The sequence below is a fragment of the Suillus discolor genome (assembly GCF_016758755.1).
Source record: "Suillus discolor strain FC423 chromosome Unknown F5147scaffold_1, whole genome shotgun sequence".
NCBI classification, from domain to species: Eukaryota; Fungi; Basidiomycota; class Agaricomycetes; order Boletales; family Suillaceae; genus Suillus; species Suillus discolor.
The window spans coordinates 215,955-240,775 of record NW_024541248.1 but is presented as its reverse complement, the minus strand read 5'-3'; the positions used below and the strand labels follow the sequence as shown (position 1 = coordinate 240,775).

Below are 24,821 nucleotides of genomic sequence, written 5' to 3'. Positions count from 1 at the left end.
TTGAATAAATGTTGTATGGTTTTAGATACATGTTCTTCACTCCGCGCAACACATAGGCAATGGGCAAAGAAGATCAGTGTTACTTGAATTCGATTACGCAAACTGAGAGGCTACAGACAGTAAGAATCCCGTGGTTTCCACACAATGGTCTACTTGGAATAAGGTAGTCTAAGAACCACATACCGTGTGACATGGCAGATCAAAGCCAATATTGCTGACCATTGTACCGTTGCCAGACTCAGTCTGAAAGTAGAAGTAAATAATCCTGATTGTAAGCATAAAGTGCCAAGTCGGTCGGAAAAGGTGAATGTTCATTGCACATTTCAAGCACGTGACAGGATATACAATCATCAACAAAGATTCTCGATGTTCGAAATTTGATCCTCTAATACACGCTTTGCCTCTATACACGCTTCGAGCACATGACGGGACATACAATCCTCAACAAGGATTTTCGATGCTTTCGAAATTTGATCCTCCAGTTGTCCTCAATGTGGCCAACAAAGTCTGCCTCGACAGCATAAAAGGTGAGTTTGTGTTTGCCTGTTCGTCTCATACGTCACTCATACATCAGTTCTCACATTTATATCCACGATGACCTGTACTATTGCTGCAACCGAAGACACTAGTCTGGCATTGGGTGAGCACTATCCACATTATAAACGATGCACGACTCTCATTCATTTATCTCTCAGATGCTGTCGTCAGATTGTTGTTGGTACTGAATCTCACTACCAATGATCGCACAGTTTTAGCTACTGCTCTCCTCTCCGACATCACTGGTAAGTTCCTTAATATTTTTGTTTTCTCAAAATGTACAACTGATGTGCATTTCTAGAGCCTCAAGGAGAAGCTGATGCTCAAGACACCGCTGACTCGCCATCAGGCTCTTCATCTGGCGATGACAAAGAGCCGGCACATATTGAGTCTACCACTAGGGTGGTCGTTGATTCCAAACCCGGAGATAGGAGGTAGCCGAGGTATTCTACGGAGTCGGAATGGAATTTGCACTTCTCCGGTTTAGCATATAGATGATGCTTCTGGAGGCGTCGGAGGACTTCAAGGACATGTTGTTTGTGAGATGCAAGGTCTGCAGAATAAATGAGGATGTCGTCGAGGTACACAATAACGCATATGTCAAGCATATTGGCGAAGATGGTATTGACAAAATGCTGGAAAGCTGCTGGAGCATTGGTGAGACCCTCGGGCATAACCAACCATTCATATGAGCCATAGCGCATTTGGAAAGCAGTTTTCCACTTGTCTCCTTCCGCTATCCGGACTAGATGGTAAGCAAACCGGAGGTCGATTTTAGTGTAAACTTTTGCACGGCTCAGAGAATCAAGAAGGTCGGAAATGAGGGGAAGAGGGTAGCGGTCTTTCTTTGTGATTTTATTGAGTCCTCAGAAATCTACACAGAGACATAGGGAGCCATCCTTCTTCTTGACAAACAGGACAGGGGCTCCGTGTGGAGAGGATGAGGAATGGAGAAGTCTGGTCGCAATATTCTCATCAAGGAATTTGCGAAGAGCTGCAAGCTCGACCAGAGAAAGGGAATAGATGGTGCCAAGGGGTGGAGCCGCTCCTTCTTCCAAATTGATCTTAAGATCATAGGGACGATGGGGAGGGAGCTGTCCGGCTTTGCCCTTATCAAAGACATCCACATACTCGTGATATTCCGAAGGGATTCCAGATAGGTTCGGAGGCTCAGAGGAGAGTGTAGCGGAGTGGAGATTGACACTGGTGGGTCGGATAAAAATACTGAACTGGACCGATCCCTCTAACTTGCAGGCCCGGCAAAAGGCAACTGCATTGATCAGGGAAATATTGGGAACAGCGTTATCAGCGGAGGGACTTGGTGGAGTTGGGGAAGGGATTTTTGCCGGAAGCAGCAGAAGTAGGGTCGGAGGGGTCGGAGGCACTCCATGAGGAATCGGACAGAAATTGATGCTGCCCTTTACCCAGTCAATCAATGGATTGTGTCAGGTGAGCCAGCTATATCCTAGAATGATGGAATAGGATGAGTCCAATGGAGTAACATAGAATGTTTCGGAGGTAACCACGCCGGTCGGAAAACGGATCGGTAAATCTACTGCCTCGGTAATAGTGGCATTAGAAGTACCATCAAACAGATGGAGCGGAAGCAGAGAGATTGCATAGGTGGGAATGTTATTTTCTCGGATTAATTTGCTTTCTATAAAACAATGAGATGAGCCACAATCTACAAGAGCCGGAAAAGGAGAGATATTGGGAAAAGTGGAAATGGAAACAGATGGTACTAGAGAGTTTGGAAGCCCTGCGCACTAGTGCAACACTGTGAGAAGCTAGTGAATGCATCGACTATGAGAGTAGAGTTATGTCGGGCGGTTACTAAGCCCACCATGCAGAGGTTGGTCTGAGTGGTTGTAGGTGCCATGAATTTAGTTGTAAGTATACTCAGTAAGGTGTGAGTTTGAATATACTGTTAAGAACATGCTCAATGGTTCGGATCCGAAGGGCTTGGCTTCAGCTTGTGTGCTGCACCCCTTACCTGAGTATGTGCCCCTAACTTCCGAGGGCTAAAGGACGACGTCCGGAGTCCGGAGTCCGATGCGCAGGAATTCCAGCGGATGTTCGGGAACAAGTGATAAGACTAATCCAGACGATGTCCAAACTAGAAGGAAACAGCAGAGGACTACCTAAGGTAGAGGCGGAGGTGGTGAGTCTATAGGAGTCGATCCTAAGACTATCAGAGATGACGAGAAGAGACTTCAAGTCGGATGGAGGAGGGCATGAGCAGAGTCTAAGATAATATTCGAACTGAGGAACTACAAGGATTGTATAGGGTTTATATACTACTGAGGACATAACAGAGAAACAGCCAGTGCAGTGCGAGGCTATGGACAGAGCATGTGGGACGACTATCACTAGTCTATTGGAACTTAGTAAAATGAAGACGGAAATGAATAAGGGACAGAAAATAAAGCATACTAACCGATAAGGGAAATACTAAAGGGAAAAGGCACGGAAGATAGGAGCTGACCGGATCTGGAAGTCCGGAGATGATTGCGTGATTGGTCTGGGTCCAGAACACGGGATATGACAGAAATAGTCTATATCTTACAGCCAGTCTAATGTCCATATAATATAGGCCATCTCAGATGGGCCCATAGGCAATTGTAGCCATAACATATGACTAAGTCCATACTAGTTAAGTAGTATACCTATGGGCTAATAGATAAATTGTGGATGTAATATTATAAATGTAATATATGGCTGGGCCCATTGTTACAAGTAATATTATTTGTTATATGTCATCTCAGCCTCCTCTACTGACTATCTGTTGACTAGATCCTTAGGCCTACTCTTACCCCTCATATCCATTTCCTTTTTGACACTCTGGCAGATTTTGTATCAATGTATACATGCTATGACTCAATCATGCATGTGGTCCTTCCTTTTTGACTTGTTCTGACTTTTCATGATTTGTATGTTAAGACTATGCACAAAGGGTAGGACTGATTCTGAGGAGCTTGGCTTCAGCACATGTGCTGTGCTCCTTACCTGAGTACATGCTCCTAATTTCAGATCAAGTCTGGAGGACTTCCAGAGGAGCATAGGAAACTTCTGAAGGAAACCCAGAAATTCTGAATGAGTTTCATTCACTTAGCAGGAATAAGTGTAAAAGCTATTTAGGACGAATCCTGAGTAGAAGCAAATAGAGGGAAGGTTGTAGAGACAAAGTCTAAAGCAGATTAGAACTGGAAGAGCAGAGGAGTAGAACTCCAGCCTAGGGAATTTCTCCCTAGGCCTGAGGTGAATATTGATAAGGAAGGAATAAGAATTAGTATGAGAACTAATATGATATTCAGACTAAGAAAGTATAGAAGTTTCTACAGGAGTTTATATACTGGAGTCAAGTATGAGCAGATCAGTAAGCAGAGGGGTAAGGCTATATACAAGCATGTGGAAATGTATTAGTAAGTAAGATAGAAATGAACTCAGAGATGAAACTTATACAAGGATCAATAAGCAAGATGGAAACAGGGATAACTAAAAGCTAGACAAGTAGAAATACCTAAATGGGGAAATATGTTTGGTATTGTTTGGTAAGCAAAAATGTGTCAACCATAAGTCTTTTTCCTTCTTTTCCTTCTCCCACCATCTTCCCTTAAACAGTCTTCTTTAACAATACTTATTCTCTTGCTCTTCAATTAGAGGTTGGTGTTGATCTTAGTATATATGTTGGTACTAGTACTGGTGCTGGGGTTCTTCTTTTTGGTGAGTATCTTTTATTATCCTTTGTGTTCCTTTCTGACCATATCTTCTTCCTCCTTCCTTTGGTAAGTTCTTCTAATTTTCGCTTTTTTGACCCTTTTCTCCAAGTCTTTTGCTCCTGCTCCTGCTATAGGCTTATCCTCTCCAATTTTCGCATTTTTGGCTATCTGATGAGTCTTTCTTTATTTTCCTGTCTTTCCTGCCTGACTCCCTCTTATAGCCTTCTTCCCACCTCTCTTAATTTTCGCTTTTTTGCCTCTTTTGTAGCAGTAGTTTACATCTGGTGTAGTAGTTACTTGAAATATAACTTGAATTTTCGCTTTTTTTGTGTTTTGGCTGAAAAAGCTAGAATAGCAGTGTCTCCAGAATTTTTTCGAGTGTGCATATATAGCCTTATTTGCATATAAGAAAGAATCCCTACTTCACTAGCTTTGCCTGACTTATAGTAGCTCAAAAAGAAGGCACTTTGCCATTTGAGCTTTTTCAACTTATTTTAGCTTATTTTAGCTAAAAAGGCTTGAACCCTTTTTCCTGATACATGTAAGGTAATAGGAGCTTTTTGGTTAAAACCTAACTCTTGGAATAGGTTTTGAAGCCAAATAGCTTCATGCACTGCATATGCTATTGCAGTGTATTTGGCTTCTGTTGAAGATAACAAAACTATGTTTTGTTTCTTTGAACTCCAAGCAATTGCTCTGCTTCCTAACTTGAAAACATAATCTGAAATATATATTCTGTCTCTCAGATCATTGGCATAGTTGGCATCAGACCACCTACTATTTGGACTTCATCATCACTATTAATGTCTTGGTATTTGATTCCAAGATTTCTCATTCTGGACAGGTATTTCAAAACTCTTTTCGCCACTATCTAGTGTGCTAATTCTGGATTTGCAGTGAACAATGTAAAGATACAACAATTGCTGAGCAGGAAACTCATAGTAAGCTCTTAGCCAAATATAAATGTTTTGGTCTTGCACAGCCTAATCTGCTATACTTGCAAGACAAGTGTATTTGACCTGAGGGATTTGCTGTATGATATTAGAATAATTAGTTATATGAAAAGGAAGATAGTCTGAAGCGTGGTGTCTTACTAGGATGTGATTGGCAATAAAATCACCAGTTCTCACTATCCTCCATGGTCAATGGTTCAGACAAATACCAACAGTTGATAATGTGGTCGTTCGTGGGAGGAGGCGTAAATAGCTGGGTCAATCTAAACAACTTCTAATGACTTTAGGTGGGTTGAGACAGCGACCGTTAACTGGCTTGATGCAGTGCTTAGGTACTTGAAGGTTGATAGTCTGTTAACTGGCTTGATGCAGTACTTAGGACGTTAAAGATAAAGATTGTAAATGATGTAGCCAAATTGATAACTGGCTTGATGCAGTACTACAATGCTACTAAAAGAGGATTGCAAAGGTGTGCAATATGAAGATAAAGATATGAATCACACAGTACACAATGAATCAGAGTAATATCTTGTAAATACTCCCTATTCTCAAAAATTAGAGGAGATCAAACCAAGCCTCTAACACAATTGAATCAACCGAAATATGGGGCTTCGAAACTAACTTCTCTGCTGCTCAGGCACTCATGATAAGTATGATGCAGAATCAGAACAGAGTACACCCTCTTGATGTAGTCTTAAAGCAGCCAAGCTCTTAATATTGTTGAATAAAGTGCTAGTCTTATTTGTCGTCCTCCTAATCATTAAAAATACCTAAATTCTTCCCACAGAAAAGATATCCTGTGTTTGTAAAGAGAATGTGACGAAACTACAACTAGACGACTGATAACTGTGTACCAGCTAGTGTAATTCAAGGACTGGCTCAAGGTAGGCCTCAGAAGATCAGTATGTTGTGGGAAATGATGACAAAAGAATGGAGGGAATAAACTAATATTCACTCAGATGTTCACACAAATGTAGGGTGAGAAATTCAGGAAGATACTCAAATCTCCCTCTCTCTCTCTAAAAGGGAGATGTCTATCCTCTCAAAGGAAGCTTATTTCAAAAGGGAGATTGTCATTATTCAGAGGGGAAACTGGGCCCCTTATATACTACTCTAAATGTGGCTGTGTAACTATCTAATTAAGGAAATATGACTCATAATGACTCATACTGAGTCATAGTTGAAATGTCCCATGATGACTTGTTCACTTCTCAGATATTCCCATCTATTAACTTTCTTTCTTCAGTTTCCTGACTAATCCATCTCATCTTACTAATCCATTTCATCTGACTAAGCCATTGATCACACATGAACTGTTGAAATGTTGGAATGCTACCGTAAATATGTTTCAGAACATACAGAAAGAATGTAAAGAATTGTAAAAAACAATCATAAGATTGTGAGAGAATGCTGAATAATGTGTTGTGGTATGTTTGGAACTTATCTTTAAGTTGGATAAGTGTTAATTAAATTATTATGTAGTATTATGGGTTTGTTATGTCTGAAAATTACTCAAATCAAATCATGATGTGTTATAGAAAATTCTTAGTAATCTCATAGAGTAAGGCAGAGAACATCAAAGCTCAAAAGTAGCCATGACCATGCACAAAACAAGTTTGGTGCGTGTCAGCGGGAAACAAAGTCTGAAGGTATAATTACGAGTCCGATGTCAAAACATTGGGTCTGGTGTTTTTAGGTTAGTGGATTTTGTCGGGTTACCTCGGGTTGTGTCGGGAATGTAGCAAATGTCGGATGTTTCGGAGTGTTTTGGATAAAGAAAGGATGATATTGCAGAATTCAGCTAAGAACTACTAAATATCGGATGACCTCCTCCTACTCGGATGTAGAAAGGTAAAGTAAAGTAATAGGTAGGAGGTATGCGAAATATATAGTGACTATGTAGAATTTTGGAGTGCTATAGGCGAAAGTAGTAGTGATAATTTTTGGGTCCAATGTCCTATGTAATAAGACATGTGGTACTGTGGACATGTAATAATGTGGTCTACAATGTTAGTGACATGAAAACAAGTAACTGCGCACCTAGTGGGGATAGATGCGACAGGACATGACATAGGGAGGACCCAAAACATTGGGTTCCATTGGGTTAGCATCAGGTTGCATTGGATTAGCATCAGGTTACATTGGATTAGCGTTGGATTAGCGGATAAACATTGGATTGAGCAGGTAAGTGTCGGATAACATTGGAAAGTGATTTGTGTGTGACAGATGTTTGACATGCCTTGGAAAATAGCAGAATATGAGTCTAGCATAAGCTCGAGTGCTACAATGAGCTTAGTCTTTGAATAGCACATGCTATGTCTGGTCTTGTGGCAACTGCCACATACATTAAAAATCCAATCAAGGATCCATAACCATTATTCTGGTTGCCCTCTTAGTCAGTTTTCTATTTTTCAAGTATAATCTTGGGATCTAATGGCATTCCCACAGTGTTTGACTTCTGAAAACCATATTTTTGTAGGATTGACTCAATATATTTGGTCTGTGAGATTCAGACTGATCTTTTCACTTGATATCTCTTTATCTCTATTCCTATGATTTTTCTTGGTTCTCCTAGGTCAGTAACATCCAGGATACTTTTTAATTGAGCTTTGAGTTGGCTCATCAAGCTCATATTACTTGTGAATAGGAGTAAATCATCTACCCAAACAGTAATGATTTCTGTCTCGTTTGCTGTACATCTAATATATATGCATGGATCTGATATTGTACATTTGAATCTGACATTATTCAGATGTTCATCAAGCTCAATGTTCCATTCTCTCCCAGATTGTTTCAGTCTATATAGGGTCTTCTTAAGTCAGCAGACTCAACCAGTGCCATCATTATACCCCTCTGGCTATTCCATATACACTTCTTCCTTCAGTGTACCATTTAGGTACGTGCTGTAGCACTCAGGTTGGCATTGGGCACATATCTTGTCAATTTTACAAATAACTCATATTGCATTCCCCGACACTCCTTTGACCTTCCAAAAGCTCCGCGCATTCATCTGAGTCATCTGAAGGTCATCTGTCTGTTTCTGAGGCCTATTCCTACTTGCGATCCTCCATACCATGTCCTGTCAGTGTCCATTTGACTTCACTGGTGCGTTTTCACTTTGTTTGTGTATTATTGATTATGTCTTAGGGGCACATACATTGTTGACCCATTGAAAGCTTGATTAATACATATAGCTGTGCGTCTCATGTGCGATTACATGCATATCTCTGTAGCAGCTCACCTCGAGTCTTATTACATTTCAGATAGTTTATCTCACTACTACTTTCACCTATGCAGTTTCTGGACTTTTATGCTGTAGGATATAATCTGGCTCGCTAGCTACTTGCACTTCACTTCACTTCCCTTGCTACAAGTCATAGTCAGTAGTCACTTTCAGATGGTTATACTTCACACAATTAATCTGTTCATCAAAAGCTCTTCAGACGCTTCACACAACCTCGGACCTTTGATTCTTGACTTCAGACGACCTTCATTTACATTGGATAAGTACTTTGGTACTTCAGATGCATCATCAGAATATCAGATGCACCTTGGGTGACTTTTCCTTTCTTTTATCTTCAATCTTAACAAGACATTCCTTGCATTATATATCAAGAGATAGTTCTATAGGTAGTCTCTTTGGGACAAATATCACACTCACACCTTGAGTTCTAAGGTAACCACTTTTGTAGTGCCTATAAAGAATCAACTCTTTACAGTACCCTTTACATCCATCTGCTGAATTTCCCAATTGAGAATTACAGCTGTCAACATAATGGACCATATTGTCTCTAAACAGACAACTAGAGAGAAAGTGCCAGTATAGTCCATGTTGAGTATCTGTGAGTATCCTTTTGCTACTAATCGTGCCTGGATAATCTCAAGGATGGCCTCACCAATTCCATACAAGGCTACTCATTTATGTCTGAGGATCCATTTCATAATGAGTGTCATTTACTCCTTCTCTTCTTGGTGACAGTATTAGTCATATTGCCTGGAACATTCTGGAGATCAAGGACTTCTTCAGATTTACTTTGTATATCTGAGAGCCCCTGTACCACTTGCCCTATATAACCACCCACATATCATCCTATAGCACACAATTTCTTGATCACCAAATTTGCAATACTAAGAGAAATCACAATCTCTTCATATAAGATAGTAAGATATTTATGCTGACTAGATACAATAAGACTACTAGCATTACTGATCATTATACTTACACACCTGGTTTCATACATGAGGAAGTTGCCTCTTGGATTCTTGAGCTGTTAGAAGGTGAGTTATACACTGCTGAGACAATTCTAGCTAGAGTTGCCTATGGCAAAGAAGCAGAGCATCAGTACAGACCATAAATATATCATAGCCTATAAACCATAGACAACATATCTCACTGCATCCTCCCTGAAATCTCAGATACTTATGTATTAGTGATGACAAGAGGATCAGTCCAGCAGTATTCTCAGCTTATATATTGAGTTGAAATACAGAGTATTTCAAATATTGCTAGAAAGTAAGAGATTTCCAACAGGGTACAATTACCATGGGGTGTAAGTTTATCTCTTCTAATAGGACATTTGCTGAAACTGACGACAATCTTGCTGAGTCTGCTAATTATTTAACAGGAATCAATCATGGACACTATGCTATTGTCCATGAAATCATGCCTTAATTATCTAATGATGCCATGTACTACTAGAGATGACTTGGAGATTAGTGGAGCAGGTTTCTAGGCTTTGGCCCTTTGCTACTTCAAGTGCTGGTTCAACTCAATCATTAACCACCAATAGCAAATATTAATAGTATTGAATCAATATCTGACCAAGTAGCAGTCATGATAAGAATTCTTTTGATATTATTCCTTATCAACCAAGTCCAGCAAATGCTAGTGCAAGCTGTGACTTCAGCTATTCAAGAGTAGGTCTAGGCACTAAATCCTAGTCTAGCTCTCTTCCTCCATTGTCATTAGTATTGCAGGTGTGGTGCCCATAATTTAATTTATTAGTGCATTTGGAAGTATTGACATGACTGAGAGCAAAGTTATGATAGTATATCACTTGTCATATCTAGATATATTTGATACATTTTTGGTTCTAACTTAATTAACATCAGCAACTTCTAGCTAAGCTAATATAAATCATGTGATGTAATATAATGTAGGTCTACTGTTATTAGTTATGTTGCCATCAAATATTACCCTTCACTCCAGTTTTTGAAAGCTAGATAACATTATACTATGTGATTATATTCAAACAAACACTTCCTAAGTCTTTACTGCTACACTAACTTGATCTTATATACTAATATTGGTGGTATTCAAAGTTCAGAAACACCAGCACAAAGCAAAGGTAAGAAATCCAACAACAATATTATTGAAACTCTATATTATATCTCCACATTGCTTACACATTACTGATAAGATCAGTCCACTATGCCCTGCTTATAATGTTGCAAACAACAACTTCAAGCCCTTAGAAATATTCACAATAATCATGTGATAACTCATTATGTGGAGCTTATGAAGTATATGATTGACGAGCTCCTCGCAGAACCTTCTGAGGATGAGAGTGACTCAGATGGCTCATTAGATGAAAACAGGTCTATCAGCATGTCCATCTCTTCAATATTATTGGATTCATCTTGGAACTCGCTCATGTTAGGCATCACAGCTACAACTTCCCACTCACTTGGCATATCATCCCAGTTCTCATCCAATAGACCGAAGATGACCATGCCAGCATTCACAGAATTTATTGACACAGTCCATGTTCTGCATAATGAAGCACAAAAGAGCCATATTCTAAATGCTAGACCTAAACTTACCCATGTACCACAGCTGCATCTCCTTCTAGAATGGAAGATGTATGCTTCTGAAAATTTTTGCCAAAAGCTTTGTGTTCCACCTGTTGTCTTTGACCATCTTGTGACCTGTTTGGAGCTGCATCCAATTTTCCACAATAACTCACATAATTCACAGCTCCCTGTCACAATCCAACTTGCAATGTTCCTCAATGGGGTAGGCCACTATGGCAACACTGCAATGATGGAGGATTTAGCTGAATGATGGGAGTGTCTATTGGAACAGTGTATAACTGCTTCAAACAAGTTATGATTGCCATCCTAAGGCACCATGACAACAAGATCCACTTTGATCCACTGGATCACAAAGATCAGGAGGAATGGAAAAAGTTGCAGTAGTGGGTTGAAGGAAAAACATGCTGGGAATGGTGTGGGGGCTTCCTCTGTGTTGATGGCACTCCATTTAACTTGTTTCAGGAGCCTAGGTGGTATGGGGAAGGCTTTTCCGACAGAAATTCAAACTACTCACTTGTAGCTCAGGTATATTGACTTAAGTTTTTGTCAGATAGGATCATCAGGCTTACTCATTTGTTGAGGTCGTTATTTTACCCCACAACCTCCATATTGTTGATTATGTTATCAGTGTCCCTGGCAGCCTTCATGATGTAGCACTCGAGCTCACGCTAGGCTCATATTCAGCTATTTTCCAATGCATGTCAAACACCCACATTACTTCCCAATGTTATCTGACACTCATCCACAAATCTGACACTCATCTACTCAATCTGATGATTATCTGCTCAACCTGAAAAAAATGCAAAGGTAAACTGTTCATTAATATACTGCAAAGTAATAATGAAGCTATGGGCATCCTGACATCTCTAGATAGTGTTTGTATGCTTGGCATTTTTATCAAACCATACTTATTTCTGAATATCAACACTATACTACTTCATCTCAACAAGAGAGACAGCTTGATGCCAATTCTGAATAGGAGGTTGCAGTAGATTATAGGACACAAGAATAATATCAGGCTTGCATTCTTTGGCACATACCTCTAGCAAAAGTCTGAACTCCATATTCTATGAATGTGTGACTCTTCTCCCAATTCAAGTATTACATGCATCACTTGATTCATGAAATTGGTTCTTAGGTCTTTCACCACCAACTTAGTGGATAATATATAGCACTTTCAGATCTGGACAACTTATGTCTGCTGTCCAGCAACCTAAGATCTAATTTGCATCAGAAAGTAACAAATCAACATGACCCATACCTTGATTGTTTAGGTACCTCTAAGGTTGACTCTCACAATCTAGTGTTTGACTTCTCATCTTCATAGAGCTCTAGCCAGTAATCCTATAGGACTTATAGGATAGACTCTTGCAATCTCTTTATCAAATACTTGTGTTTGATATTCTTGGAATTTCTATCTAAACATTGGTTTTTGACTGATATTCTTATGGATATTTAGCTAGTCATCCTATAGAACTTCTAGGATCTACTCTTAGGATCTTTCCATCAAATGCAAGCATTTGATGTTTTTGACATTTCTATCAGAACATTAATGTTTGACTCACATCATTGTGGACATCTGTCAAGACCATGCACAAAGGGTAGGACTGGTTCCGAGGGGCTTGGCTTCAGCTCATGCACTGCACCCCTTACCCGAGTATGTGCCCTTAATTTCAGAATGATGTCCAGAGAAAGTCTAAGGAAGTCTGAAGAACTTCCGAAGGAGTGTGGGAAACTTCGGAAAGACTTTTTGGACGAGTGCAGGAAAGTTCCGGAGGAACTTCCGGAAATTACAATGGAGGTTTTGTCTTGATACGGATATGTATAATGGCTACCCAAGACATGTCCTGAGTAGAAGCAAACAGAGGAAAGGCTGCAAGGACAAAGTCCAAAGCAGAATAGGTCCAGAGGACCATGGGAAAGATCTGGAAGGACTTCCAGAAACTCAGAGGAATAGAGGAGTGGAGGAGCGGAGCTCCAGCCTAGGGAATTCCTCCCTAGGCCTAAGGTGGGTATTCAGAAGGAAAGAACTAGTATGAGGACTTAGAGTGAGATCTAGTGCGAGGACTAATATGATATTCAGACTAAGGAAGTACAGGAGTTTCTACAGAAGTTTATATACTAGAGGCAAGTCTGTGCAGATCAGTAAGCAGAGAGATAAGGCTATGTACGAGCATGTGGAAATGTATTAGTAAGTGAAACAGAACATAAGGAAATGAACTCAGAGATGAAACTCATACAGAATACATTATCAAGACGGAAGCAGAGATAACCGAGAGCTGGAAACACAGGTATATCCTAAATGGGGTAATGTGCAGGTGCGCTGTCATGCATGGTATGTGATTCATACCATGTCAGTTATATAGAGAAGTGATAAGGAAGGTATGAGAGACTGTCTAGCTCTCTATCACTGAGTTACCTCTCTGTTTTTCCTTTGATTCATTGTCTCATATTTTATTTCTCACTTTTCAGACTTGTTTTATCTTGTATTTTTATGAACATGTGACCTTCTGTTTATTTCTCATTGTTTATTTTTATTTGGCCTCTTTCAGCCACAGATTTGTTTGTTAAAGTTTTGTGTCTCTCTATTTATTTCTGATTGTTTATTTTTATTTGGCTTCTTTCAGCCACCAGATTTGTTTGTCAGCACATCATGTTTTGTCATGATTTGTCATGCTTTGTAAATTCTTTGTAAGATTACACTGTATTTGTAATGTACTTAGTAATAAGCTGATTCATCACCTGGATTGTAAGCCACATTCTTACCAATCCATCTGATAAATCATGCTTAGTAAGGGGGTTCCCAAAAGGTATAAAAGGACCCCATTTTGTCCATGAAATAACAATCCTTCCACTTGACTCTTGTCTCAAACCGTGTGAGATCACTAAGAATTAAAGTGCAGGCCAACATAAGTGCCTTGAGGTAACATCTAAGATATCATTATCTACTCTAAGTTATATACTACCTTACAGGGGTTTGACTATATAACTTTTGTTATTGTTATTTTACTATAGGTTATATACTACCTTACAGGGGTTGACTATATAACTACTGAACAGCTCTCATTCTAAGCTTTACGTGTATACATAAGACTCTCTCTTTCAACGGAAAGTGAGACACAAATCTAAGGATGACAAAGTTGAAACAGACTTTCATAGGTTGAAACACAACCTACTAGGCTGAAACAAACCTAACAAATTTTCCAGAACACAGAACATATTTTTTTGAGATTACAGGAAGAGAGGACAACAAACTAAATCCTCCCAAAAACTCATCACATTACCTCCCATGAAGTAGAAAAGTCAGAGACCATGGACTTAAGGACTGGCAAGAAGTCTTTACTGTGTATAATTGTGTTGTCATTATACACAACTTTCATATAAGACCCTTAAGTAACAAGACAGTGCGGGAATAGTTTCGGATAGGACCACGAATGAGATCCGAAGGTCTGAAAGCCAGGGGTTCGGATAGGACATGGATGAGGATCAGATGAGGATTGGATGAGGATTGGATGGAGTATGGATTGGATGTGTGAACTGGATCAGGTGGGGATCATATGGATATGTCCGGATACATGAGGATTTGGACAAGATATCATAGCGGAAGTGAGGTGTAGAATCCGGTATATGACAATCTAGCTGATAATCTAGCTAGTCATCCTATTGGATGTCTAGGGTCGACTCTTGCAATCCTTCTATTGAACACTTGCATTTAACTCACATCCTTGTGGACATCCAGCTTGTAATCTGGTTGGTCGTTGTAGAGATACAACAATTGCTGAGCACTACATGAAGTAAGTAATCAGCAATATAATATGTGTTGTGGTCGTGCACAGCCTACTCTGCTATACTTGCAAGACAAGTGCATTCAACCCGAGGAGTTAGCTATTTGGAATGGTCTGTAGTTAGTGAAATGATAAAACGGTCAAAAGTCCGAGTGCGGGAAACAAAGTCTGAAGGTATATCTACAATGTCCAATGCCAAAGTGTCGGGTCCGATGTTTTCGGGTTTCGGGTTAATGGGTTTCAGGTGCGGGTTTGCGTCGGGTTAGCATCGGGTTTGCATCGGGAATATAGCAAATGTCGGGAATAGTGAATGGCAGGTTACTGTGAGATGTGTCAGATAAAGAAGGGATGATATTGCGGAATCCAACTAAGAACTACAAATATTGGATGACCTCCTATTACTTGGAGGTAGAAAGGTAAAGTAAATAGGTAGGAGGTATGCGAAATATAGTGTCTATGTAGAAATTCGGAGTGCTATAGGCGAAAGTAGTAGCACTGATTTTCGGATCCGATGTCCTATGTAAAAAGACATGTGGTACTGCGGACATGTAATAATGTGTTCTACAATGTTAGCAACATGAAAATGAATAACTGCGCACCTAGTGGGGATAGATATGACAGGACAAGACATAGGGAGGACAAGTGCATGGTAAAATAAAATATCAGGTCCGATGCGCAGGAAACGTCGGGTCTGTTGGATTAGCGTCGGGTTTAGTGGATAAACATTGGATTGAGCGGGTTAGCATCGGATTGAGCAGATGAGTGTTGGATATCATCGGGAAGTGATTCGTGTGCAATGGACATTTGACATGCATCGGAAAATAGCTGAACACATGCTCAGCGTGAGCTCGAGTGCTACATCGTGCTATTACATATCTAGGGTTGACTTTTGCAATCTGTAAAGAATTGTATTACCTTGGTAATGGAACCATATCTTTATTCCTTGATGGCACTATTTTCCTTCTCATGTCTTTCATAGTTTATATATATAAAAGTACATACTTGTATTTGACTAACTTCCATGATGCTGCTGTCATAACTACAGCTTTATGACTCTTCTATTCATGATTTAAATCAAACCTTATCTCATGCCTAATGCTCATCTACTACCATCTTCCTCTAATGATAACTATACCATGTCGTCCTTATAACCAACACATCTTACTGAACTATTTATAATTGCTTACTCTGAATCATGATCATCCAATAAGGCCTGCAACCTTTCTTATTTCAAGGCAGGCCATTTCATCTTCTTCAATATTAACTACAGCATTAGTGTCCAATGACACAAAAACTCTGTTTATTATTATCATATTCTACATTATATGTACCTATCAAAACCCAGGTTTTGTAATTTATACTCCCCTCCTCCAAGACAGCAGCTCCACCTACTACAACCTTCAATACTTCACTGGCAATGTTCATTTTCCTGCCCCTAAATTAGGATTAGAGTTATCATTGATGTTGCCATACTGTCAATGATCTTATTCCAACAAATCTCTCAGCTTCATGGTTCAGTGTCACAACCCCTTAAACGAATTAACACAGGGCAGAGACTAGGACTCAAAGAAAGAAAGATCACAACAAGGATGAGGCAGCAGGTATGTCTTGGATTGCTCACTTGGAGATACAAGAGGTTTGAACTAAAGAACTACTGACTACAAGACACTACCTATATACATGTATTGAAACGGAGATCAAAACTGAGTATAAACTAACTAGCCAATGAGAATAATTAAAGGTATCGTATGATTCTATATATAACTATGATGTCATAACATGTGCCGCAGCCGCAGTAAGACTCTGGAACATTCCAAGAGTGTCGCGTGGTATGCTGTCATCATCACGTGATTCAGGTACAGTGATATTCGGTAATTCTACAATAGACGCCGTAGGTGCTTCCTCAACTATAAATACATCTTTAGGTTTATCTTTAGGTACAGGCGCTATACTTGTGCGCTTAAAAGACTTCGAATTTAGGAAAGTATAATGGTTTGTATTTGGAACTCGTGACATTCAGGCATCTCACTTGTCACAAATAAACCAACTAACTAAATTTTTGAATATTCGAAGTGAGAGAAAATTGTTAGATGGCTTCCTATTTGAACAATTTCAGCTGGTATACAGAGCAGCAGTTGAAATTGGGCTTGTGAACAAGATTTTTTCCATATGGTACCTACATTTTTTGAAAAGAAATAGACACACAAATTAGAATCAGTGTGAAAAATACATGTAGAATCACTCTTAAACCTAACCTGGATTTGCTAATCACTCTTGTTTGATTGTGTAAGTGTCATATAAAAGTCTAATTCTCATCTCACTTGCTGTGACTACACAGACAATCTCTCACTGCATGAATAAAATAAAATAAACACACTATAGCAGTAGTTCTTTATCCTTTTCTTACCAAATAATCATTGTTTGATGGCCACCCTCAAGCAAGTAACAAGATGAATGACATTATAATGGATATCAATCAACACTCAATGGATTGCTCTATGGAAGTTAATTTGCCTAAGTAGAATGTATGTAATTAAATTAATCAGATTGTGACTTGCTATAGTATCAATTCAGGTGATACTTGACAACCTCATGCCTCACATTATGAAGACTGCTGAATATCCTATTACATGTGGCAGTTTTGGGAAGATCCAGAAGTGTATTTTACGAACAAACAAGGAACCTATCAAGGTTAATCTCCAATTAATGTTTATACTGCTATCCAATCATAATTCTATATGTTGCAGTAAAAGTGTTTCAACTATATAGTGACAATGATGGCCTTGCTGCCAATGTCAAAAATATCAAGGTAAATTTCTGGCAAATTTTCATTATTAATTCACTCTGGTTAAAATGTAGTATATATGCTGCAAACTTGGGACAGGCACTGGGCTTAGACACCCAAATATTCTCCAAGAGAATGATCTCTGCTTTGTAAATCAAAGTAGACATCAATGTCATATTTCTAGATAATATTTTTATTTTTCAATCAGTAAAGGTCATCCTCTACTAAAAAGAGAGAAGCCAGTGATGCAGCTGACCACTAGCATATTTGACTCTACAGTGGCACTGATAGCACACTTGTCAAACTTTATTCTTATATTGAAAACATATTCCCATCCTCGCATTCCTATTCTTCTGTAAGGATACTTACATCCTTATTAGTAATTTAGTGTATTTGCAGGTTAATATTATTCCTTGTATTGAGTTGCATTAGCATGTTGTTGTTATCATGGTTTAGTGCACATTGTCTACAATGATAGTTGCATGCTGGATGCTCTATTAGCTAAACAGTTCCTTGGGTAACCTTGGAAGATTTTATTTCATAGTGATAATAATTCTATTATATGTATTGTAGCCAGATTTAGATATGCCCAGATCTGTGATTTTTGACTATTCATTCATCATTACACATCACTATTTGTGGATCAAATTAGTCAGGATCACATTTTTTCTTCCGCATTCATTTTATCCACAGTTCTTACTATTATATTAAGTTCATTCATTGCACATCTCAATTGCTTTCACTTAAACTTATAACCATACCTGCATTGCTCTTTAACTCATTTTGGAACTTCAGCCAGTAATCTGACCAGATATACTTACATTCAGCATAGAACTCTTAACTAATTGGTGCATTTTGGAACTTTAGCTAGAAATCTGGCTAGAAATCCTTACATTTAGCATTAAATGCTTGCATTTCATTTCAACATTAGAACAATTCTCTGTCTATAAACATCAAATGCTTGTATTTGAATCCAAAACCCTATCTCAATTAATGTCAAACACCTGTGTTTGATTCCAACATATCTATCAATCAACCTCAAATACTTGTATTTGATTATGTGATATATCTTCTGAATGCAAGACCACAGCCAATGACCACGATGACTACATGTATTCCAACAATCCTAAACCCAGGAGAATTATCAGAATACAAAGAATGACAGCCCAGAGGCAAGCTTATGCTTTGTTTATACCTTCAGATAAGTCTCAAATTTTTGATTTCTCATTCATTCTAACTCAGAATATACAAAAGATGAAGCAGGTACCTCATCAGAAGCCTTGCTGTGGGGACAGAAACATGACTCTTGGGTGAAAGAAAAGGCAACAACACCTTCAGAACCCTTGTCTTAAGAAGAGAACCTATGGGCAGAGGCTAATGTTCCACACACTATGCGACCCAAAAATCTCCTCTAAGTAAGTGAATCTAAAACATCTTTATTGTCATCTAACATTTATATTTAGTTCTGACCAGGGTTGCACAGCCAGGCCAGTTTCACCCATAAAGAGAGATTACTAGGAAATATGCTAAAATTGCATAGCTCAAAGAAAATTTCCACTCATCTGAAAGGTTCATACCTAAAACTAGAGACATAGTTCTTTATCACAACTACTCAGGCTATGAGGACCCTAAAAATGACTTATTTGAGGATATAGTGATCTACAATGGTATTGTAATGCTTGGACTCATATTGGGCCTGTATCAGGCTATTTGACGATGCAGGTCAACTGCTACGCATTGCTCAAGCAGCATGCATCAAATCTGAAAAATATTAGACATTGGATTATCAGACATTACATCAGACATCAGGTTTTGCATTAGCCTATCAAAAAATGTCCACCCTATGTTATATCCTGTCATATGTATCTCCACTAGGTGCATAGTTATTTTTTTTTACATTACTCACATTATAGACCACATTGTTACATGTCTGCAGTGCCTTATGTCTTATTACATAGGACATTGGATCCAAAAATTATTGCTACTACTTTCGCCTATAGCCCACCAAAATTTTATATAGACACTATATATTTTGCATACCTCCTACCTATTACTTTACTTTATCTTTCTATCTCTGAGTAGGATGGAGATCATCCAATATTAGTAGTTCTCAGCTGAATTTCAAAATATTGTTCAGTTATCACTCTGAAACACCTGACAGTAACTCAATATTCTCTACATTTTTGACACATTTCCAACATACCTCAACATAACCTGATGCAACCCAATGCCTAAACCAACCTAAAAGTATTATATCTGATGTTTTTGTCTTTTGGACTATCTTCCTTTTTATATAACTAGCTATTTTACTTTACCAAACAGCAAACCCCTTGGGTCAAACACACTTATCTTGCAAGCATAGCAGACTAGGCTGTGTGAGATCACAACATTTATATTTGGCTGGATACTCACTTCATATAGTGTCCAGCCATTATTGTATTTATATAGTGTACATGTTAGTTTAGGTCAGACACTCATTTGATTCAGCAAACAAGCTGCTATTGACATGACTCATGATGACAAGCACAATGATGTGGAAGTTCTTATGGTATCATCTATAATTCTTTCACCTTCACCTACCTGCCCCACATGGTATTCCCTCCTCAAGCAGTTGCATCACCTTAGAGTATCAAACTTCACCAAAACTGCCCAGAAGTAAATTAATTAAGGCAAAAAAATTGCTCCCAATCCTACAGCAACTCCATACACTCACCAGCATCTCTGCTAGGTAATCATGACAGTTCCAAAAAAGATTTTAACTCTGGCTCTCCCACCACACAACATTTTGGTCTAAGATTTACAATTTTCCATAGCTCCCATCGACAAATGGTAATATACTCTAGCCATAACTTGCCTACAGAGAAGATTTTCTACACAAAAGAACTTTCTTACAAGTTATATATTCAACAACTTCATGATGATGTTAGGCAGGCAATTTTGAATGAAATGTGTTTCAAGTCGTTATTGCTTTTGGATGATGTTGTCTTACACCAGGTCAATGATGGATTGAGGGTCTGCCTGCGTGTCGCTGATGGAGAGTTCGTCCCACCAAGTCTATTCTTTCATGGTGCATAGTGAGAGATCTTTCTCCATGATCTGTAAGGGCTGAACATACTCCACAAGACTCATCTCTAGGAGTCTGCAGAGTACACTAATCCATGAACCCTTCAACAGCTTGGAACAGTACTTCAACCGGTAGGCTCACTCCAAAGTGATGGCATGAAGGCAAGGGACTATGTCTCACACTTGGTTTTTGATGGACGGAGAAGGCCAATTCCAAGTAGTGACGTGTAGGCCCATAGTTCTGGTGAGGGTGTTTGTTTCACTAGCTAAGTTATTCAGATTTACTACGTTCTTCTGCTTTCTCTTTGACACTAAGTTCAACAGGGCTTGGCAGATGAGCTTCTCTGTTTCATGCATGTTTGTTACAGCTACATTAAACACATCTTTGTCATGAGGTTGTCCTGGGCTTTGACGTGCATGTTTCAACATGGTGTTATTTAGCCTCATGATGAACGATTGTCTGTAAGTCCATATGATTTTTACTACCTGGAGTTCAGTGTCAGGTGATTGGTTTCATTTTTTGATGACATGTGCATAAATTCAGACTCACTGCGATATCAGCTTCAGGTGGTGTGATGTGGTTGTCCTTGCTGATGTTCAACAGCATCACCATGGAACAGTCATCCATGACATGCATTCTTCCTCCAAAGGTACGAAAATGATCGAGGAGTGGCTCGAACCAACGGCATATCTGTCATTGATATTCAGTGAGTGTTTATGTGACTCCTTCTTGATGTTTTGCTTGCCTCCATGATGCCCAGCTGAATCCTAATGAGATAGTCCCACATGTATACCATAAGCCATCCTCCAGGTAGTGGCTCCAGCACCCACTCAGCTCCTTGCTCCAGTGTCAGGTGTAGGGCCATGTGTGCCACGATGCTGTCAAGGTACCTCAAGATTTCATTACTTTGAATGTCTTTATCTTTCTTCTTCCACAGCAACCATGATTCTTGTAACGTGCATAGCACACCTGCTCGATATGTGCTTAATAGCATCACATACACAGGTGAAATGTCCCCAATGCACTCTTCCTTCCCGACAAATGATTTCTCTGTGTGCTCATTGATCTTTCCTATTACTTCTGCCCAAGTCGAGAGCTGGCCTTTTTCCTGTTGTTCACAGGTCTCGATCGATTTGCATAATACATTCAGTTGTGCTTTCGCCTCCACATCACCTTTTTCGGAGTCTTGTAGGAGTTGTTTGATGGTTTTGTAGGATGGGAACACTTTATGAGATGAAAGCAATTGAAGGCGTGTGCATCACATTTCAATTAAAAAGATATACAGCTGGATTCAACGTGAGCATTCACATTTTCCTCTCAATGCACTGTCACTCACCCCCATACATACATCAATTGAATTCGACAACCAGGTCACTGAGAATTCATGCCTTCAACAAAAATGTGGCCCCAACCTCAGCAGGCGAGTCGCGAGCAGCAAGCATAACAATGGGTGATGCAACACCTTTTGCAGGCGTGCATTCTTTTTAAGTTTGTGTTGCTCTTTGAGTGCCTTCATAACTGCTTGATTCCTGGACTCAGGCGGTGCCATATTGTATGCCACCACCACCGTGTTCAACACTGTCATGAGCACCTCTTCCTCGGTCTCTCCATAATCATGCAACGTATTGTTGTGACTCAAATGTATTGCTAAATTGTTGCCTTTGGCTAATAATTTGTCTGCAGATACAAAACATCAGTCTTCCACATCTGCAATGGTGGCCTGCACAGACAGTCATATGTTGTGTCTGTTTATAGATGTGCTGGCTACTGTGGCAAGCACAGAATTCGAGACCCACCTTGATCATATACGATTATGCCCTACTTTCCCATGGTTTCCAATAGTTCCATGTGGTTGCCCATGATGTCCTGTAATGTGTTGTACATTTCAAGGTGATCTTCAGTGAGTGTGCCCATGTCTCTTATTTTGTCATGTTTCTTCGTCAATGAGGCCAACTCATCCTCGACACTCTGTTGATATTTTACCAATGCAATGAGTCTGTGTTGTCCTGATGCGACAATGATAGATTCGTCGTCGAGCATCTCGAGCTCAGTTACCTCCCCTGGGTCCAAGAAATCCTTTGTGAGCGAGTTCACATTCTTGATGCACTTGATATCGACGATCAATGGAATCGCTGCTATCTCCTTCATAGATATGATCCCTACATTGCAAAATGACACAATCAATTTGTTCATTTCAGCTGCGTTTTCAGGCCTGTCATTATACATGCTGAACTTCAATTGTTCATGTAGTGCGAACATGTTGATCCACGCCACTCCTACTCTGCATTTCCCTACCTGCATGTCCAACTTCTGCGTCTGCTTGTCTCTCATCTAAGTGAAAAAGTGATTCTCCAGATGTTTTGATAGGGAATTGAAGAATCTAGGAGCTACTTTGTCTCATAGTTGCTAGGTTGATTAGTCTTCCTATGGGCTTTTTGCCATCAACACCATCAAGCACCACATATTTGAATCAATACTTGGTATCCACAATCTCACCTCTGAGAGAGTCAGATAGTTTGCTTTGACTGCAGGAGACTAGAACTGATCTTCACCAATCTTGTCAGAGTGACCAATAATCTCAGATGTACCTATCCAAGCAGAGACATAAAATATGGATTTCTCATAAAAACAGGCAATGAGACAAGCTGAGTGGCAAAATTATCAGCAGACAGTGGAGGAAATGGAAAGGATGGAGCAATTACAGCTCGAGAAGGAGAAGAATAGTCCAATGAGATGTGCAATATTATTATAACTAACAACACCCAAGGATTAGTGGATGACAGTGATAATATGATGAATGTTGATCTGTATTACTGTAAGTAAGGAATATGAAGTGATAAAAAATAGATAGTGTAAGATGTACTCAGATGGTTCTCTGTGCTTAAGCTAATGTCAGCCCCAAGAGGATTGCTACTGGGAAGGTTCCTTTATGTATATGAATAGAGAGAAATACTGAACCAGGCACTAAGTCAAGCCTAGCAAGGCACACAACAATAGGTAGGGTATGGAAAAGTGATAAGGTGATAAGGTGTGATGGTGTATGCCTCACATCCACTCACCATGCATGCAGGTTGTTAGAGCATAGTGACCTGAACCAAATGGGCATGGAATGGATGGATGGAGGACAAGTGACAGAGCTGAGAATGTGTGTGCAAGTGGCTAATGAAGTACTGGGTGTATGAAAATGAGATATGGGTTGTACTGTGTTTGGAAGGTGATTAGAGTATTGGAGAATTAGACCTCTACAAGACTACAGAGATGTTAGTCTCTACACTGCATAGGTGTAGTATTACATTCCAAGGAGATCAAACTAAATGAAATTTCCCGCAATCCCAACCCTATCCCTCCCTCCAAAGGAAAGACCATTGATACTAGCCTTTACAGTTTCAAATTTTGCTGCACTAAGTCATCACATTGAAATTTCATATCACCTACTCACTATCTATCATCCTCCTACACAGATCATCCTTCTTGTCAACTGATTTCTCCTAGACCGCAGTCCTATAGGGACTGTTGCTTGTCTCAGCAGGACTGTGTAATGTCTCCTCATTGTGGTCTCTCACATTCCTCTAATTATTCAACTTGTCATTATCACTCACTATCACCATTTAGGATTCAAGCAGGATACCAGCAGTTCATATGTCATTGAAGTTACAGCCCTCCAAAACAGTCTCATTGTAAGTCTCCATTTGAATGTATCACCACCATCAACTAATTTCTTTCGTCACAGCACGCTCTCCTAATCATGGCTTATCATTAGAGTATAATTGTTTGACCAACCAACATTGTAAGTTTCGAAGAGTTTCATAATAGAAATAATGTTCAACATCTCTAGCTTTCATGTCTAGCTATAGTGCTATAGGTCCTTTGACTCAAGCTTCAGATACTGTACAATCAGTCACTGGTCCATCTTCTGGCCCTTCACAACTATTGCCTGATGCAAGCTTAAACCAAATATGCCCTAAGCCCACTATGGACACTGCAACAACTTATTGGATCATTAATTAAACACTATTCCTTGTCATGCCTAATAATGCCCTCCTATCAGTGTCATTGGAAAACCCCCTATTGCAAAATTGATTTCTCCACTTAATATCTGAATCCCTGCCTTATTTTTTTCATCTTATTTCTCATAGTAAATCCATAGTTTTGAAGAGAATGCAA

At 39.4% G+C, this 24,821-nt stretch overlaps 3 protein-coding genes across 3 annotated transcripts; all 3 read right to left on the bottom strand.

The window, feature by feature from the left end:
* Window positions 1-10,714: 10,714 nt before the first annotated feature.
* On the bottom strand, window positions 10,715-12,939 carry F5147DRAFT_766383 (uncharacterized protein; the record flags this gene model as incomplete). Its single annotated transcript, XM_041440766.1, has 3 exons — window positions 10,715-10,979; window positions 11,033-11,137; window positions 12,818-12,939. 3 exons carry the CDS (start codon window positions 12,937-12,939, stop codon window positions 10,715-10,717), a joined length of 492 nt encoding a protein of 163 aa, XP_041299839.1.
* A 7,894-nt stretch (window positions 12,940-20,833) lies between these two features.
* F5147DRAFT_646967 (uncharacterized protein) lies at window positions 20,834-22,003 on the bottom strand (the record flags this gene model as incomplete). The annotated part of the gene is made up of 5 exons (XM_041433167.1): window positions 20,834-21,142; window positions 21,207-21,347; window positions 21,451-21,605; window positions 21,627-21,881; window positions 21,994-22,003. 5 exons carry the CDS (start codon window positions 22,001-22,003, stop codon window positions 20,834-20,836), a joined length of 870 nt encoding a protein of 289 aa, XP_041299838.1.
* Window positions 22,004-22,475: 472 nt separating this feature from the next.
* On the bottom strand, window positions 22,476-22,916 carry F5147DRAFT_646966 (uncharacterized protein; the record flags this gene model as incomplete). Its single annotated transcript, XM_041433166.1, has 1 exon — window positions 22,476-22,916. The coding sequence occupies one exon, from the start codon at window positions 22,914-22,916 to the stop codon at window positions 22,476-22,478; it is 441 nt and encodes a 146-aa protein (XP_041299837.1).
* Window positions 22,917-24,821: the final 1,905 nt, after the last annotated feature.